Source organism: Tubulanus polymorphus, chromosome 4 (genome assembly GCF_964204645.1).
Source record: "Tubulanus polymorphus chromosome 4, tnTubPoly1.2, whole genome shotgun sequence".
Classification (NCBI taxonomy): Eukaryota; Metazoa; Nemertea; class Palaeonemertea; order Tubulaniformes; family Tubulanidae; genus Tubulanus; species Tubulanus polymorphus.
This window is the reverse complement of record NC_134028.1, coordinates 10,371,583-10,389,548: the sequence shown is the minus strand read 5'-3', so window position 1 is coordinate 10,389,548 and position 17,966 is coordinate 10,371,583. Positions and strand designations below refer to the sequence as shown.

The window sequence follows — 17,966 nt, the reverse complement described above, 5'->3', positions numbered from 1 at the left end:
AGTTTTTGGGCTGAAGATGTGTCTAGGGTAGATTCATGTATAAACCAAATATCAAGACATTAGATTGAAGCGTCTTCAAAAACTTCCCAAAATAACTGGATTCTGTCGACGAACGAGGACAACGGACGAAAAGTGAACGCAATAGCCCGCCGGGACTTAAGTCCCAAGTGGGCTAAAAACTAATCTATTATATATAAAATACTTATTTCTTCCATGAATTAAATAACAAACACTTTAGTTTTACTTTGAATTCAATTTTCATTTACATTTCATTTACAAACAACTTGTAACTCTCAGATACAGTTCACGTCGTGTCAACAGCATATAGTGATTACCCATACCTGAAATAGAGGACCAAAATTTACATTCTGCATAAACTAGAGATTAGAGAATGAAGCGGAAGGATACACTTACTGATAATGCTAGGATTTTGGTTGGGGAAATCGTTTTAGTAAATTATTCACTTGATGTTTAGATAACTTGCCATCACTCTGAGTTTGTTCAGTTGGATTTTTTCTTTTAGCCATAGCCGCTGCCTGTTGATAAGATGAAATATGATCATTAATTCCCGTTTTTAAATTCAGAATGAAACAAGAGTTTTTGTGTTCACCTTACGATTACATGTATATCAGGGGCAGATACAGACAGTAGCATCATAGGGACATGCTACTGCCATGGACAATATTTAATCGTCCCTAAAAATCCCAAAAGTAGAAAAGGGCACATTTAAACAAGAAGCACATAATTCTAAACAATCCATCAATATGCATTCATCGTCCATCAATACCAAAAAAAGAAACAAAAACAAACTAGGGGTCCAGGGACACCAACGCTCCCTAGTGACCATATTCAAAAACCAATGACCTTGAAACCCACCACAATCATAGAACATGTCAGCAGCTATGATTTTGTAATTGATTGTGATAACAAAATATGCCTCGTTACCAATTTTATATGGAAATACTAAGTTACTCTACTATTCAACGCCCCCTGGTGACCATATGCAAAACCCAATGACCTTAAATTCACCACAATCGTAGTACATGTCATGAAATACAACTTTGCAATTGATCATGGTAACAAAATATGCCTAGGTACCAATCTAATAAGGAAATACTAAGCTATTCTACTATTCAACGCCCCCTGGTGACCATATAGAATAACTATAAATGTCATTAAAACTCACCAAAATCATGGAAGATGTCATGAGCTACAACTTTGCAATTGATTGTGGTAACAAAATATGCATAGGTACAAATATAATATAGAAATACTAAGTTATTGTATTATTCAAAGCCCCCTGGTGGCCACATACAAAAACCAATGACCTTGAAACTCACCAAAATCATACAACATGTTATGGGCTACAACTTTCCAATTGAATATAGTAACACAATATGCTTAGGTATCAATTTAATGTGGAAAAACTTTTTCCTACCTACGAATGAGTACTGATGACACCAAGATGGCCACCAATTGCGTCATAATTGACTGATCAAAAAATACCTGTCTTAGGTATAAAACATCCCTTTCCAAAGAATACCCATCACAAATTGCAATGAGAAATGGCAAACCAGTAGGAAGTTACAGGACCTAGAATTCTGGCCAAAATTGACATTTTTGGGCACGAAATAGGTCATAGGACGGCCATCTTGAGTCAGATCGACCCAATTTTTCTTATGCTGATGGGGCCTTGGTAGATTCCAATACAAACGAAAGATCAAGGTAATTGATCAAAGCGTCTTCAAAATTTTTCTCAAAAACTTCGAAAATGTGTAAAAAGTGCTGATTTTGGCGAACAACAATGGCTGCCAGTCAGCCATCTTGAATCTGACAGTGCCAGTTTTTGGGCTGAAGATGTGTCTAGGGTAGATCAGAGCTGCCAACCTCAGAAAGATGTTGTCAGTACAATTTTTTGAGTTTGTCAGTATTTTCTTGAGGTTGTCAGTATTTTTCCAAGAATAACGCGACACGAAAAAAGCTTCCAGTTCCTGTCCAAAAATGGAATTTCTAGCCAAAAATAAATGAGTCGACCACAAGATTAAGATATTGTAATAATTAATGCTAAGATTTATATATTTTACATCGAAACTGAAATAATATACATGATTCATTTTACATATTCTATCTTGATATTCAATAGCAATGTGGATATATACATGTTGTGATTTATTCTTTTAATTAAATAATCCATCTAAACCCTCAATAACTTTGTGAAGATACATCATATTGTTTATTCATACTTTAAATCGTTAATCTTAATCTTTAAGCGCCTTATATGTTGCAGACTTTGATTTTCTCAGTAGTTCTTCACTCGGTTGATACTGATGACACAGAGGAACTGATGTTTTATGATCATCAAAGATTCTAGAGTTTTTGGTTCTAATGATGCCCGAAAGTCAGTTACATTCTTTCCTACAGTGCTGAAGACTCTTTCACAGGGAGAATTCGAAACTGGTATTAATGCTACTGACAGCATTAACTTAGGTAGTTGTTTGAATCTGAAAAGACACAAAATTAATATTACAGATCTGAGCGATACTTTGAAATAAATTTATTTTTAGAGACTCCGTAGAATGAAACATACCTTATCGCAGCATTTTTATTTCATTTTTCCGATCATTCTCCATTGGTCGCCTAGATCTCTGGGAGTTTGCTCTCTGTCATGGAAGAAAAGTCCCTGTGGCAATTCTTCATCGCTGAGAGACTGGAAATCCAAGAATTCGAGCTCCAATTCATCTCGTTTTTGATGTCCAAGATACAAGGAAACCTCTCCAAGAAGTATGTGCAATTAATGAAGCTCTTATCTTTTCGTAAAGATACATCTGCAACCTAAAATACATAAAGAGATAAAATAACATGATAATCATTAAATGTACTATCATTTTATTGATATCTAATCCATTTTCACTGCAAGTGGACAGCATGAGAGAAAGTTACCCTACCTCAGCATGTTTCCACATTTCGTTATCATCGGGGTTGATCTTTTTCTTTACATATTGGCAGACAGACTTGTAGAATTCCACAACAGCTTTGAAAAACTGGGACTCTGCATCCTTCATTATTCTTGATTCAGTCTCGAGCCTTCACACCAATTACAATATCCTTTTTATCTTTGATATTGTACCTTTGTTCAAAGTCCACTTGCATTACATCATCAAAGTTTGTGGCTGACGGTTTTACAAAGCAGAGAAGCATCTGCTTATAGAGTTTCAATATTAATCTGCGTATAACATGTATTTTAGCATTCTCGCTTTGTAGTGATGCATTTGTACTCTCAAGCAGCTGAAAATATTTTAAAATTAATTAATAACAATGAGAAACTTATAAAAAGTTTGATCGAAATCCACAATTAACTAGACCGGTACTTACAGCAGGAGCATGCACTAGGAAAGCACAATATAATTCAGCTGTGCGTCGCTGGAAGAATTTCTTGGCAGTCTTAACAATTGACTCTGATGAAACTATCTCCCCACTATCTTCATCACCGTCATTATCGGGAGACTCTTCTTCGAAGAACTTCTCTAACGCAGCCCATTGTTCCAGTAATTGGTTAAGCGCAGGCCCCAAAGATAGCCATCTTGTCGGGACATGCTTGAAAATTTTATGTCCTGGACAACCAGTTGCCTCCTGACACATTTTGAATTTGTGCGATCTTTTACTTGATTTTCCAAGATACCAATTGACCTGACGGAGTAAATTGTCGAAGTCAAACAGGTCACCTTGAAACATCTTCACACCTTTTTTCGTTGCAAGGTGCAGCAAGTGACACACACATCCTGCCAAATGAAAGTCCTTGTGTTCATCTCGAACAAATTTAATAACACCTTTATGACGTCCTATCATTGAATTGGTGTTGTCACACACGAGTGAAAGACAATTCTGCCAATTAATGTCACGTTTCGAGAACTCTGTTTTCATCACATTAAATATCGCTTCCCCAGTATGCGATTCTTTATAAACTGGATTAGCTAATAATTGGGTGCAAATCAAATTTGCATCATTGACGTCAGGGTCTTAGCCAGATATGAATATGTACTTGTCAAAATTGGAACATCCGATATAATCAGCCAGTCCAACTCAAGTGGCGCCGCAGGCGACACCCGAGGTACCGCAGGTACTGAGACGGGGGAGCTCGAGGGGGTGTCCCCCCTCTTCAAAGGGGGATTTGGGGGCCCAACCCCCCAAAATTTTGAATTTCGGCCACAATTTAAGTGATTTTAAGAGCACTTGGAGTCAGAGAAATGGATAGGTATAAAACCTGTCTGAATGTGAGCAATGATAGAAATAAAAGAAAAAAAAAACGAAGCTTAATTTAACTGATTAATTTATCATTTACTAGGACTATCGGAGGTTGAGCAATGTCACTAGACACTCGTCTCAGCACTGATATACATACCAGCTGTTTGTCATACTTCCATACCATGATAGGTGCGGAAGCTATTTTTAAGTTTGCAGGCTACAGTATCATGACATACATTTTTCGCTTTTGTCCGTCCACATGCATATTTCTATGCAATTGAATTTCCTGGGAACATAATTTTAAACAGTTTTGATGCATGGTCTGAAGCACTAAGGGAAATATTGTGCTCAACGAGAAATATCGTAAACATTAATTCCGCACGAATCACTGATGTGTCCACTGTGCTTGATTCAACGTTTGTGAAAAAGTTTGTGATTTTCTTGGACTTAAGGCTGGTGTATGTCGACAAGCAACGCGACGCCTAGCGACGCAACTGGGTTTATCGCTGATTAGCAGCAACAAGCGGCCTACGAGAAGCCGCCAGTTGCTGCTCTATCGGTTCGACATAAGCCGGCTCACGACGGCAACCCGACGCCTACCGACTTGTCGCAAGCCGTATCCGGCTAGTTGCCCATGTTCTACTCCGGCCTACGGTAGGCGGACAGTTGCTTTCGATCGCAACCGACATAAGCTCATCTGCGACGCGACGGAACTGATCACAAGGGTTCCAGCCAATAAGAGACCGCATATACATAGTACAAATTATGATCGCTAGTTAGCGTCATTCGTAATTAGTCATAAACTTTCAAATTTAAGTATTTCGAAACGTAAACCAAACCTACAGCACGGCAGATGACTGAACCGAAGATCTAGAAGCGAAATTGGTAAAATTATGGTGTGAGCGGCCATCTTTATATGATGTCGCTAGCACATTGTATTCAAAACAGAATCAGACAGATAAAGATCTTAAAGAAATAGCTTTTCTAATAGAAACATACTTCCCAATAATTCAAAACAAACCTAATTCATCCTCAAAATGTTTATCACGTGACCATCTGAGCCGTTGCAGTTGCCAGTAATCGTAACCGACATAAGCAAGGAAGCAACTGGGACGATCTCGTATCCCGATAGTCGACCTCAGTTGCTGCGAATCGGAGCGCAGTCGACATAAGCTGGGCTGCGATCGCGGTCGCTCTCAGTTGCGTCGGTAGGAGTCGCTAGGCGTCGCGTTGCTTGTCGACATAAGCCAGCCTTTAGATTTTTCTATATGACTCTTGCATATAACATGTCGCCGAATGTCATCCTTGCCACCATGCGATATGACAAAGTCGTAATCACAAACAGTACATTTCGCACGGTATCGACTGCTTTCTGACGGCTTGATGCACGGAAATTCCACTTTTTCAAGAAAACTTGTTTTCTTAGCGATTTCCCACCTACTTTCTTCTTCAATTTTGAGTCCGTTCTAACACTATCAGTATCTAATGCTTGCAATTCCGTCAATATATCATCATTAACTTCCATAATATCCAGAATCGTAAAGGCGCACGGGATTAAATGAAATCCAAAACAAGAACTGCGACATTTGTCACCAAAATAAAATATCAACTGACGATGCTGAACAAAACTCTTCAATAAATAGCGGTTTTCATTCTAAATCTAATTGCTTTATTAATTTATAGCCCCTTATATCAGTTTATGATTCATAAATCTTATTATACACGTAATTTAAAGCTTTTATTATCCTTGAATTAAATTATAAGACGCGCGCCAGAGCTCTCCGCGTGCGTCTCAGAAGTGTTGCAATACAGCGCATGTATTAATAGCCATATATGTTCTCTATTGATCACAGCTAATACAGCAGGGAAGTGTGTCTGTGTGTGAGACTATAGTATTACAGAAGCATTGAACGGTGCGCAGGCTGCGCGCCAACACAGGTGTTGAAAGACAAAACAATACTGACGGGAATAATGACTGTCTACGTCCAAAATTTCGTAGGGTACAGGTAGGCGCGGCATTGGAAACTATTTTATATTTTCGAAAAAATATTTTTCACAATATGAAAAAATATTCAAATAAAATTCATATGATGTCACATATCAGCGGGTGGCTGAATATTGAGTCTTGGAAACAAAACCTCTTCCAATGTATGGCCGCGGAAGCTAAAACACCGGGGCGTAGTATTAAATCCTGGAATTTACCACTACAAAATTGAGACCTCGACCTATACCTATAGTTTGCAGCTTAGTATTTTCAGGTTACAAGAAATTAAAATTTATTACAAATTCTATCAAACAGAAAACACAGCGCTCATCTTCTACTACGACGATTATTCAGCCTGTTATCATACCAAACGTGCACGCGCCAAGCAGCGTTACAGCATCTCCGTAGTCTGTATGAGCGTGTGTTTGTGTGTATGTTTAGCACTCCCGTCCCGCCCACGTGGAGGCCTTGTGTAGTGAACCTTCGCTTCGCTTGGCTTCACTTCAATCTCAATCAACACAATCACCGGGTATTAAAATGAAACAATACCTATGGCGATATGCGAAATAGTTATATTCCCACCAGCAATGAGCATTTAGAATTCGCACCTAGTCCAATGAAACGTTCGCCATAAAAGGCTTCCCCATAATTATTTTAGTAGCGCCGGAATTCCCCGTTTATCCCAAAAACAGCCACATTCACTCGTAGAGACGACGCCCCCAATGGAGGTCATTGCAATTTTATACTCGAGAGCTAAGAATTTTCCCGCCAAAAAAGTTTTTCGTCGAATTTAAACAGTGTTGACCATGTCATCGACGGAGGTTCGTTATGTCTTCAATCGCATCGATTATACCTCGTTTAACCCGAGAACCAATGAAAAAAATGCTCACATAAAAAAACGTACCGCGATTTTACATGAATTGGCTCGATGCCAACTTCATACTGCTGACAAAGGTAAACCAAAAATTAATTTTTCCACTCATTTACCAACTTTTCCACCGATATGTCGGAAGGCTGAATGTAAGGGGTTTCATTGGGGTATAATTTCAGGCCTCATCATATACGAGCTGCTGAACCGTTTCATCCAGCCAAATTGTTTTTTCCTGGCTGTTGCCATCTTGGATTTTATGCAGATGGCAGCACCGGCTGATACTGATAGATATGCCCTTCTAGAAGAAGGGTTAAGTGATACCGTATCACAGACGGTACGGGTATACTAGCTTGACAATTTGTACCGTATGCCATACGGTAGTGGTATTGTAAGGGTTAACACTAACATTGCGGTGGCAATGTCCCTTGTATTGAACTCAATTCTAGATACACATAATACTTTATACCACTCCAGGTACTCTTCCTGCAGAGCCGATGGTAGGTAATCAAATCAGTAAAGGTTTAGGAGGCATTTAACATTGAGTGGGAAGGGTTTGATTCATAATACTAATGGCTGACTATCGGGGTAAGGAACCAGTGCAAATACACTTTAATGAAAATAAAATAAATAATACTGTGGAACATGGTTGAAAACTGTTAATTTCCCCAACATGTTCCACTGATCTTCAATTGGACGTGTTTTGTTGATGTCTTTTGATGATGGAAGGGTAAACAACTAATGACGTAATTCTGAATCTTGTAATGACGGAAGTCCAGGAACTCCATATGTAACTCATCTTGGTCAACAACATCTGACAGGCAACCAAATCTCTCGAGGAAATATTTGATACTAGCCAATGACGAAATCTGCCTTCTCGTGATATCAGCCACCTGAAGCGAAAGAAATTTCAAAGATATGTTCCTTTTCAAAATACATGGAGCAAATGACTTATCATTTAGACCTGGGACTAAATAAAGTATGCATATTACTTTCGTAGATTTGAATAATTTGCATCAAAGGCAAAGCTGATTGTGGTCATAATTAAACAATCGATAGTAACCTTTCTTGTTGTAGGGCACCAAACTTAAGACATCCTTTGATCATTGTGGCTTATCAATTTCAGTGAAGATATTGACCTGAGTATGATACCACAATGGTTCTTTTTCAGGGTTGATCTTTTCCTTGATACAAGAACATCCTGCCCGGTAAAACAAGACAACTGCTTTGTAGAATGATGATGACTTTTCATCATTCACCAATTTGAGGCATTCCATTGCCTTGGTTCCTATTATATTTCTTGTCCTACAATTTAAATCATAATGTTCAAACTAGGCCAAAACAATCTAGAAACGCTAAACACAGCTGGTTTAGAATTGGTAAGGTTGAAAACAAGAAGGTGGCAGCACCAGCTTGCTAGATGAAACTGATGTTGGGACAGATTATCAGTATCCAGGCAGTTGTGATTTAGGGTCAAATAATACAGGCTATACCAACTACACATCGGTATAGGTCTTTTCACTAATTTTCAAGTGCACTACACTTACCCGTACCAGATTAGAAAGGCTATTTGAAGTAATCAATACTGACAAAACGTACGTAAATATTGTAACCATTTTACTTACATCCAGTCATATATCATCAGCCAGACAATGACAGTCATTCTCGCATTCTAGCACTTTCTAATTGGTTTATATCTGTGCACTGAATAAAAAAACGAAGTCAACATCAATAAATAAATCAATTTATCTTTTATTTCAAATTGTCATGTGTTGAAGATCAATGATGAACCAGTCTGAAAATACTGCTCCTTCTCCCGCCCTCCCATGGGAAGTGCAGAAAATGCCTCATCTTCACCAGCCATCGAACTGAGAATACAAACATCGGAAAAGACAATTCTGCCCAGATGATGATTTAGAATAGGAACATTTAATAGGGGCCTACCACATTAAAAAAAATTATGGCTATGCTTTCTTGATTTATATGCTTTAGTTGGCCAAAAATGATGGACTGGATTTGATCTGAACGATTGTAAAATTCTGTACCAAGCAACTCCCCAGGGGCGGATCTAGACGGGAGCACGCGGAGCACGTGCTCCTGTCGCAAATTCTGAGTGCCCTTTTTGCAAAAAGTGCGAAAAAAATTTTTCATTCTATAAAGTTCATTATCACATTGTTTCCATATCAATAAATTCCCATCTCTTAAAGAATTGTTGCAGAATGTCATTTTTGTGTCTCAGGTGCCTGGAAATTGCATTAAAATGGGTTGAAATTCAAATATTTTCTGGGAAATGTCTCCATGGATAGTGCCTTTTCTTATGAATTGCCCTTTTTTAATGGTATGGTAATATATAGCCTAAGTCAAAAAATCCATGAAGTCACCAAAATTGATTCCTGGTTGCTGGAAGCCCCCGCTAAACGAGGAATACATTACTAACCTTTAGGTTATATCTGCTGGTGAAATCAGTGGACAAGACACAGGCAGTACTTTTCAGTGCAGCAGGCTTTATGAAACAGTCCAGCATCTTTTGGAATAATCTCTCCAAACTCCTATTCACGATGTGTATGGTGCCATGATTCGTCTGCAAACTTTCGTTTGTGAACTCGAGACTCTAAAGATAAAAGTTTATTGCAGTTTAAAAACAAGCGGAAAAACGAGGAATTATTTTTGTTTAGCCTGAAATTTCAAAACCAGGCCTTTTGTTGACTGATTAAATATTCTTTTACTGTTACTGTTAACACAACTGACCTCGAGTGCTTTCACCAAGGAGGCAGCATATAATCTTGTTGTCCTCCTGTTGAAAAACTTTTTTAATGTTCCCTCGTCACCTGGCTCGTTCATAGCACATTCTTCGTTGAAGAATATTTGTAATGCCTGCCACTGACCTAGAAGTCTCATCAAAGCAGGTCGCATAGAAAGCCATCTAGTTGGTACATGTTTAATTATTGCCTGCTCGGGAATGTTATTATCTCTTTGAATTGTAGATAGTTTTGCTTTTCGTTTAATTGACTTTTAAGGGTGTTGTCAAAATCAATATCCCCTTGGAAGGCTGTAATTGCCTTTCTAGTAGCCAAAGCCAATAGATGACACATACATCCAGCTAAAAAGCAGTCTTTATGTTTGTCTCTATCATAAATCTAATCACTCCTCGGTGTCTGCCGACCATTGTATTCGTATTGTCCGCAGCTAGGGCCAGACATTTTGACCAATCTATATCGTGCCTTGAAAATTCATCTCGGATCACTTCAAAGATACAAACTCCGGTATGCGATTCATTTTGCGTAGGTTGTGCTAAAAGTTCCATGCGGATATTGCCATTTGCATCTATGTATCTAACCACTATCGGGTAGAAAGTATCATTGTCAAATGTGGATCCATCCATCCCAATAATGAATGGGCCCTGTCCCATTTGCTCCACGATTTGCGCTTTCACCTCCTTAGCCAAGACTCGCATGATTGCGGTAGACTTTGTTCTCCCGCCCGAAAAATTTTCACAATCTTTTTTGAACACTTTTTTGAAGAGTCGTGTAGCATGATCTGATACAGCAAAAGCTATGCTGTGTTCGACCAAAAAATTAATAAACATCACCTCCGCCCTCAGGGTGACCTATTTGTCTGCTGTTGGAGTATTTGATGTGAAATAGCGAGTGATTTTAGACGATTTTGCCGTAGCTTCGTCACTTTTGCTTTCTTTACAATGTTTCCTGACATCCGTCAGCCCACCATGTGTAACAAGAAAATCAAGGTTACAGACAGTATACACAATGCATCACTATTTGATATTTGAGATGGAACAATGCATGGATACTTGGACATATATTCTGCTTTGAATCTTTGATTAGTGACACTGGTTTTTTTCTTCTATTGTTCGTTACGAGTCCTTTGTTTGGATTTTCTATTCATCCCAGTTACTTCACCTTCCGATTCGCCTTCATCATCATCAGGATTCGATTCTTTTACAGAAAAATCAGACAACTTGACATTCAATTCAGTCACGTTAACAAGTGTACACTAAATCCAACCCCCGACTATCACATTTCATGATCGCTTATTGATAACTCCACATGCGCACACGCCAAAGACTACCATCCTGTGGATAGGATTTAACAATGACAAAATTGAATTGGGCGTATTCGATTGGCATTCTAAGGGAACATCAGAGTGAAATTGATTATGAGCGTATTCGATTGGCATGCTAACGGAACACCAGAGTGCAATTGATTATGAGCGTATTCGATTGGCATTCCATCGGAACACCGGAGTGAAATTGATTATGAGCGTATTCGATTGGCATTCTAACGGAACACCAGAGTGAAATTGATTATGAGCGTATTCGATTGACTCTTCGGCGGAGTACCGGAATGAGACCAACGCTCAAGAGTAGTTTTTTCACCACGTTCTACTGGTGTTACCGTAGCAAACTCTTGATTGGCAGACATTGGCAGCCGTGCATTCAGACTATTATAAAGTTTGAAACCCAAGCCTCAGATTATTCAATTTGAAGAAATTGGAAAATTGTGAAAATTCATAAGAGATGGACATGGACAAGTTTACATTTTGTTGTGGTACTTACAGAAGGGACAATAGGAAACATAAGTTGTCAATTTCACCAATAAATATTTAACCATTTGGCCTCACATTGTATTGTGTCCATCTCAATGAAGTTATTTCAAACATTGTAGCGCTCATCAGCTTTTTCACTTAGACTGAGGTTTTTTTTGTTCCCAGTGATGAGATGATGAAAAATACGTAACGTTTCTTGTATTTATAGGATGAAGGGCAGGTGGTAAAATACCTAATTTGATACAATGGCAAACTTCACACTCATTTGCGTAACTGTATATTTTTTCACAAATCGATAGTTATCACATGTATGTATGGTTCGAATCCTGTTCATAATTCAATTCAAAAATATTATTGACATTATTTTAAAATCAGACAGATCGTCATTTCAATGGCAATATATCGACAGACATTCGCCATTCGGCCCTAGTTCATAATGCGAGACATTAGACATCCAAACGACGCATCCTTACGCATGTTATCGACAGGCTTTCGCCATGCTTACAAAAACTGATCGTCGATTCATCAAAAAAGTTGACATTTATCGTCTCAGGGGGGTAGGTACAGACAGCAGAATGATAGCTGCATTAAGGCGAATTTATTGTCATGAAAATTCCTTTATTGCAGAAATTTAAAAGAAGTATACACGCAAATCATCATAAAGAAATATTCCTGTGTAGCAGAGCACTAGATAAATTTGGAATCTTTCAGCTTTTTTCGAGGAAAGATTTACTACATGTCTCAGAAATTAATAACTTTAAAACAAGCAGTCCGTGGGCCTTTCAACGGAACTACAGGTAGACCTCGCCATCAAAAAGCAATGGCGGTGGAAGCTTATTCAATTTGGTCCTACTACCGCTTGTTTTCACTTCGCATAGACACACTACCCTATAGGTTCTGAAGCCTTAAACGCATCTTACTCAGAGGTGGGCAGGGATAAAATTAAAAAGGAACAACCAAATTAAATAGTAAAATATTGGTCAGGCCAATAACGCCCCAAACGCCCCAGTTCCGCAGACTGTGAAAAGCCATACTATCAAAAGTAAACATTACAAATTTAAATCACAGCTCATCGACCTATTTACAATTGATTTATTTGCTCCTTTCGAGCATCGATGGCTGAAATTACATCGCCAACTCATGTAACTTGTCTTAAGCCAAATTTTTCATGGTCACAGATTTTAAAATGAGCTGAGTTTATACTTTCATCAGCCAATGAATCAGCAGAGGCATTCAGACTATTAATATCAGTTTCCAGGCATTGTTTTTTTTCGCAGTAAGCTCATTCAATTTCCTATAATTTACACAGTACAATCGTGTTTTCATAAGTACACAGACAGGGAGCTGGCGAGACCAGGGAACTGTTTGATTACTTACAATGGCATCGTCCCAGCATTTATTAAAAGTCTGTAGTTCTTTTGAACATAATGATTGATTATAGTCGTTCGACTTCCAACACGATAATAACACTGATAGGTCGTGAATGCAGATTGGCTCTGGAAATATATGAAGAAAACATTGGTCAATCAGCAGCAGAATCACTAACAACTGAAGAACAGAAGAAAGTGTCTTTTGAAGCTACAGTCAACCTAGTTAGTTACCTAATCGTTGGTGGTAAGCTTTTTATAATCGGATGGGCTAATACCAACGTTAGGGATGACAAGGGCCAAAACACGGTTGAAAAAAGTAACACTTCAAAAATATGCTTTCTATTGACTTCAGTCCATAATTAATGGCTTAATTCACAAACTAACACAGGTACCTTTTGAAATAATCCAATTTTATGTATGTTTCGAGTGATTAATCAACATTATTTTGAGAAATTAATTCATTTCTCTACAAATTTCGCCATTAGCTACCATTTCTGTGTATTGCATACATGTGGCATGATAGACAAGGTGACCTACAAGGATTTATATAAAACTTCCAAAACGAAACGATAATTTTTATTTTTGATAGTTTTCCAACTTATATTTCAAATCTTTGTGTTTTCCATAATAAATAATAAATAAAATAAATTCTGGTTGAAGAAAAATGTAAATAAGTGTTGATTTCTTAATTTTTTTCAATTTTGTCGTTTCGTTTCGTTAGTTTGTGTTTGTGTTATTAGTGTCAATAAAGTATTTTCAATTGGTCCTGGCCTCAGTCCACAGGTGCCAGCACCCTCCACAAGTTTTCAAAATGGCCGCCGTTGAATTGACGGAAATTTACTCTCACTTTACAGCCGATTTGCACATGGATTAAGATCGTCAGGTGAGGTGTTATAGGTATCAAACAAACTACGAATCTGTTGTGCGTTGATTACAACAAAAATTAGACGGATATCTCAAAAGACCAGAAAATGCCAGGCAAATTACTCGTGAGTCAAATTGACTCACGAAGATATCATTGAAAAATGACCTTCCCATTCCTGACTGTGGTTTGTGAAAATATTCGATCGTGAAACTAAACCACAGTCAGGTTACCGACTACAGTCAACCCCACATAAGTCGTAGTCCTCGGGACTGACGATTTTACTACAACTTACGTGATGTACGAGTTACGTGTAAGTTGTATTTTTACGAGTTATTTATAAGTCGTGGTTTTATACAAATTCCCTGAATAACCCGTGAAAACACGATATATACGACGCTCAGATTCCAGCATGGTTCGTCATGTTCCCGATCGTATCATGAGCAGATCCTACAGATCCTATATCACTCAATCAATCAATTAAAGCTGCCACGTGCACCATGCAGACAACGTCACAAGAAAATTACATTGTAACTGTCTGAACACTTACACTGACAATATTTTAGCGTATTTTTATCTGCTGCCGGCATTTCGGGCTACGACTTGTAAACGCGGTGTATTTTGAATGGAATCAGAAGATTTGGCTTCTAAAATTGATACGACTTATATGAAAATACGACTTATGAAGTACGAGTTATATAGTGACAAGTGACATACCTATCAACCGATCTGACGGAGAGTTGGCTCCCTTGTTTTTTTATACGCTCAGACAATTTTTACGACGCCGTAAACAGACGACACTAGCTATATTTACGATGATTCATTCTGATTGGCTAATTCACGTTGCGCACGCGCACTAGGGTGCGTGACTTAGAAAATTCAAGGCAAGTGTGGAGAATCGAGAGAAAATAGAGCGGATAGAGCGAGACTCGAACCCGGGCCAGTAGCCCTACTAGCGCAGCATAATACCACTAGACCACCGAGCTCGTTGGAAACCGGTCAAATGTTTCAACTAAATATAGCCTCACCTTACCCTAATCTTATCCCTATGGGGTAAATAGGACTCTTTACCCTAACCCTAACCCTCTTCTCACCCTCTTGACTTTAATCCTCTCCACTCTAGACCATAATCCTATATTCAATATAAAACCGTCGTAAATATAGAATTTACGACTGCTTCACGATGCCGTAAATATAGCCACTTTGTTTTTTATATATAGTACCTAGGATACTGGGGTCAAAAATTTTTTTTCAGAACCCTGTGGTGTTTTGGCCCTTGTCATCCCTAACGTTGGTATAAGCCGATCTGATTAAAAAAAGCTTACCATCAACGATTAACCATAACACTATTCTTTAATAACACTAGCGCCACCCACTGCCAGTGGAGAGGTGACCCAAACTGCAGAGACCAAAAGGTCAAATGAAATAAATAAATATCGAAGTGGCTATTCATACGGACCCGTACGGATTATTCCGGAAGCTATTCGTACGGATTACTCCGGAGGCTATTCGTACGGAACCAACGGACTACCGCGCATATGTATATGCTATAGGCCTTAAAATGTTCTATTTTAAACTTGAAAAAAATAATTGTTATTCATGTAAAGTAGTTTTAATCATTTCTTTGGTGCTGTTGTATAAATTATTGTAAATTGTAGAAATCTTTGTTGATTTATTTCATTTGTGATACTTTATGATAAAAAACCTGCATTTAAACACAAAAATGTTGTTATCTTAAAAAAAGGAACCGTACTACGGAGGACATAGTCAATCTGATTGCGGTCCGTCAGAATAGAAAATGTGTTAGGCCCCTATCCGTATGGACATTCTCTTCACGTAGCGAGGTCCGCCAGAATAGAATTTATGTGTTAGGCCTATCCGTACGGACATTCTATTTACGGAGCGAGGTCCGTCAGAATAGAATTATGTGTTATCCGTACGGACATTCTCTTCACGTAGCGAGGTCCGTCAGAATAGAATTATGTGTTATCCGTACGGACATTCTCTTCACATAGCGAGGTCGTCAGAATAGAATTATGTGTTATCCGTACGGACATTCTCTTCACATAGCGAGGTCCGTCAGAATAGAATTATGTGTTATCCGTACGGACATTCTATTTACGTGTAGCGAGGTCCGTCAGAATAGAATTATGTGTTATCGTCAGAACGGTCATCCTTATTACCGAGATGACGTATTTTACCGAGATGAAATGAAATATAACATATCTATTTATTGCTTATCGATTTTAACAATTGAAATCATATTATATCGGTAATAAATGCCTGCTGGAGTCATATTTTAAAATCGGAAAATTCGCATTTGCAAAGCTGGAAGATCGCATGGATTAACGAAACAACCGCAATATTTAGAAAATATAGAATGTTTTGCGCATTTGAAGCCCTCGATCATCAAAATCGGTGAAGGATTTCATGTCGAACTCAACGTTTTAAATTTCGAAATCGGCAAAAACCGGCGTCATAGCATTTTCGGTCCAGGCGATTTTGGCCCTAATTTCGCGTTCAAAGACATATAATTAATGAACTATTCATTGGAAGTTAACAGGATTAGTTTCGTTAGAATCAGTAAGCTATTAGCTTTCATATCATGCCTGGATTATCAAAATCGGATGAGAAATAACGAAATAGTAAGCGACTGACGTTGAGTAGTTTGTGCGCGTCGTTAGCCCCCTTGTAACATATACATTGGATTAACAGATTATCGTTTAATTACCTACATTACAACTCTGATAGCTTTCGGAGTGGTCCATACGAATAGCATATACCATACGAATAATACAGAATTTGTTATGTTTTTTTCTTCATTCACAATCGTACTCTTGATTTATGATGAATAAACATGAATAAATTGAAATTGAACAGGTCCGTACGAATAGCTCCCGGAATAATCCGTACGGGTCCGTACGAATAGCCACTTTGAATAAATATTTAGGCCTAGGTTTTTGCGCTACTTACTATTTCTAGGGTCCCCTCTACTGGATACTTTATCCGCTAACTGCAATGGTAAAGCTGGGTTATACCTGTAACCCGGTGGTGCTTGTTTTATATATTGTTTCAATATATTTTTGTCTACTGTTTGTGTTACTCTGCGAGCCATGTTTTAGGGTGCGATCTAATACGTACCCGCTGGAATGACAGTAGCCCGGATGTAAACAAAACAAATCATAACAATAACACCAGCATCTAAAATATTGAAGGCGGTTTCGAATCCCACCCGATCGAATCATTTCTTATATCAGAAATGAAAAAATATAAAACTTTTATATCAATAATTATACAGCACAATTATTTCGTCTAGACATGAATAAGTTTTCTGAAATCATCGACGAAAATGTCTTCCCTTTTTGATTGGCTACTTACACAAAACGGTTTCAGACCGACTTTTTTGAATTTGAAGAAAATTCAAACTGAATGTCCAAAAGTTCGCAATGAATTCCAATAAATCCTTAATTACATTTGAAAAACCAATCAAAAAACCTACAATGGTACTAATTTCATACCGGTATCGAAGTTGCTCTATCTTTTCGATATGTTTTGTTAGTTAATGTGAATTTGGTAAAATTCCTTCAATTTCTTTTTTAAAGAGTGATATCACCGAGCTCACCTTCTGCCTTAGCTCCTCTTGTGCATGATTGATAAGGTTTCAGAAGTAATACTTAATCATTGTCGAAAAAATTCAAAATATGAAGGTTTTGTCATTAGCTTATCATCAGTAATTTTTGTGAAACTCCATGCTATTTAAGGGCTCTCAATTACAATTTTCGTCATCGTATTTCTTTATGAATGATTTACAAGAAGTTAGTTTTCTGCAGGAAACGATGTTCATTGACGTGAATCTCGTAGACTGTCCGTAGAGCTTAAATATAAACCCACTGACTTTAGATGTTTCATTGATGAACTTGAACTTATATTTTTGCACCATATATAACATTTATAGGATTCATGTAATAAATCGACAAAATAAAACATTGACAAGACATTCATTAAATACTCAAGTGTTTACATTCTCCCTCTGCTGGGACTCGAACCCGATGACATTACGAGAAATCCGGAAACAAC

General features: G+C 38.0%; 1 protein-coding gene across 1 annotated transcript; it reads right to left on the bottom strand.

Annotated features, from left to right (window-relative positions):
- Positions 1-208: 208 nt before the first annotated feature.
- On the bottom strand, positions 209-17,038 carry LOC141904018 (small ribosomal subunit protein mS37-like). Its single transcript, XM_074792458.1, has 4 exons — positions 16,863-17,038; positions 13,035-13,153; positions 415-536; positions 209-341 (listed from the first exon to the last, which is right to left on the bottom strand). Exons 1-3 carry the CDS (start codon positions 17,002-17,004, stop codon positions 423-425), a joined length of 375 nt encoding a protein of 124 aa, XP_074648559.1. The 5' UTR covers positions 17,005-17,038; the 3' UTR covers positions 209-341; positions 415-422.
- Positions 17,039-17,966: the final 928 nt, after the last annotated feature.

Bases quoted from the DNA above. Each gene is read 5' to 3' on its own strand.
- LOC141904018 (XM_074792458.1), bottom strand. From the start codon at position 17,004: ATGGCTCGCAGAGTAACACAAACAGTAGACAAAAATATATTGAAACAA. The intron at 13,154-16,862 runs GTAAGTAGCGCA...ATATATTTCCAG, and splicing joins TAGAGGGGACCCTAGAAATA to AGCCAATCTGCATTCACGAC. The intron at 537-13,034 runs GTAAGTAATCAA...TCTTATCAACAG, and splicing joins AATGCTGGGACGATGCCATT to GCAGCGGCTATGGCTAAAAG.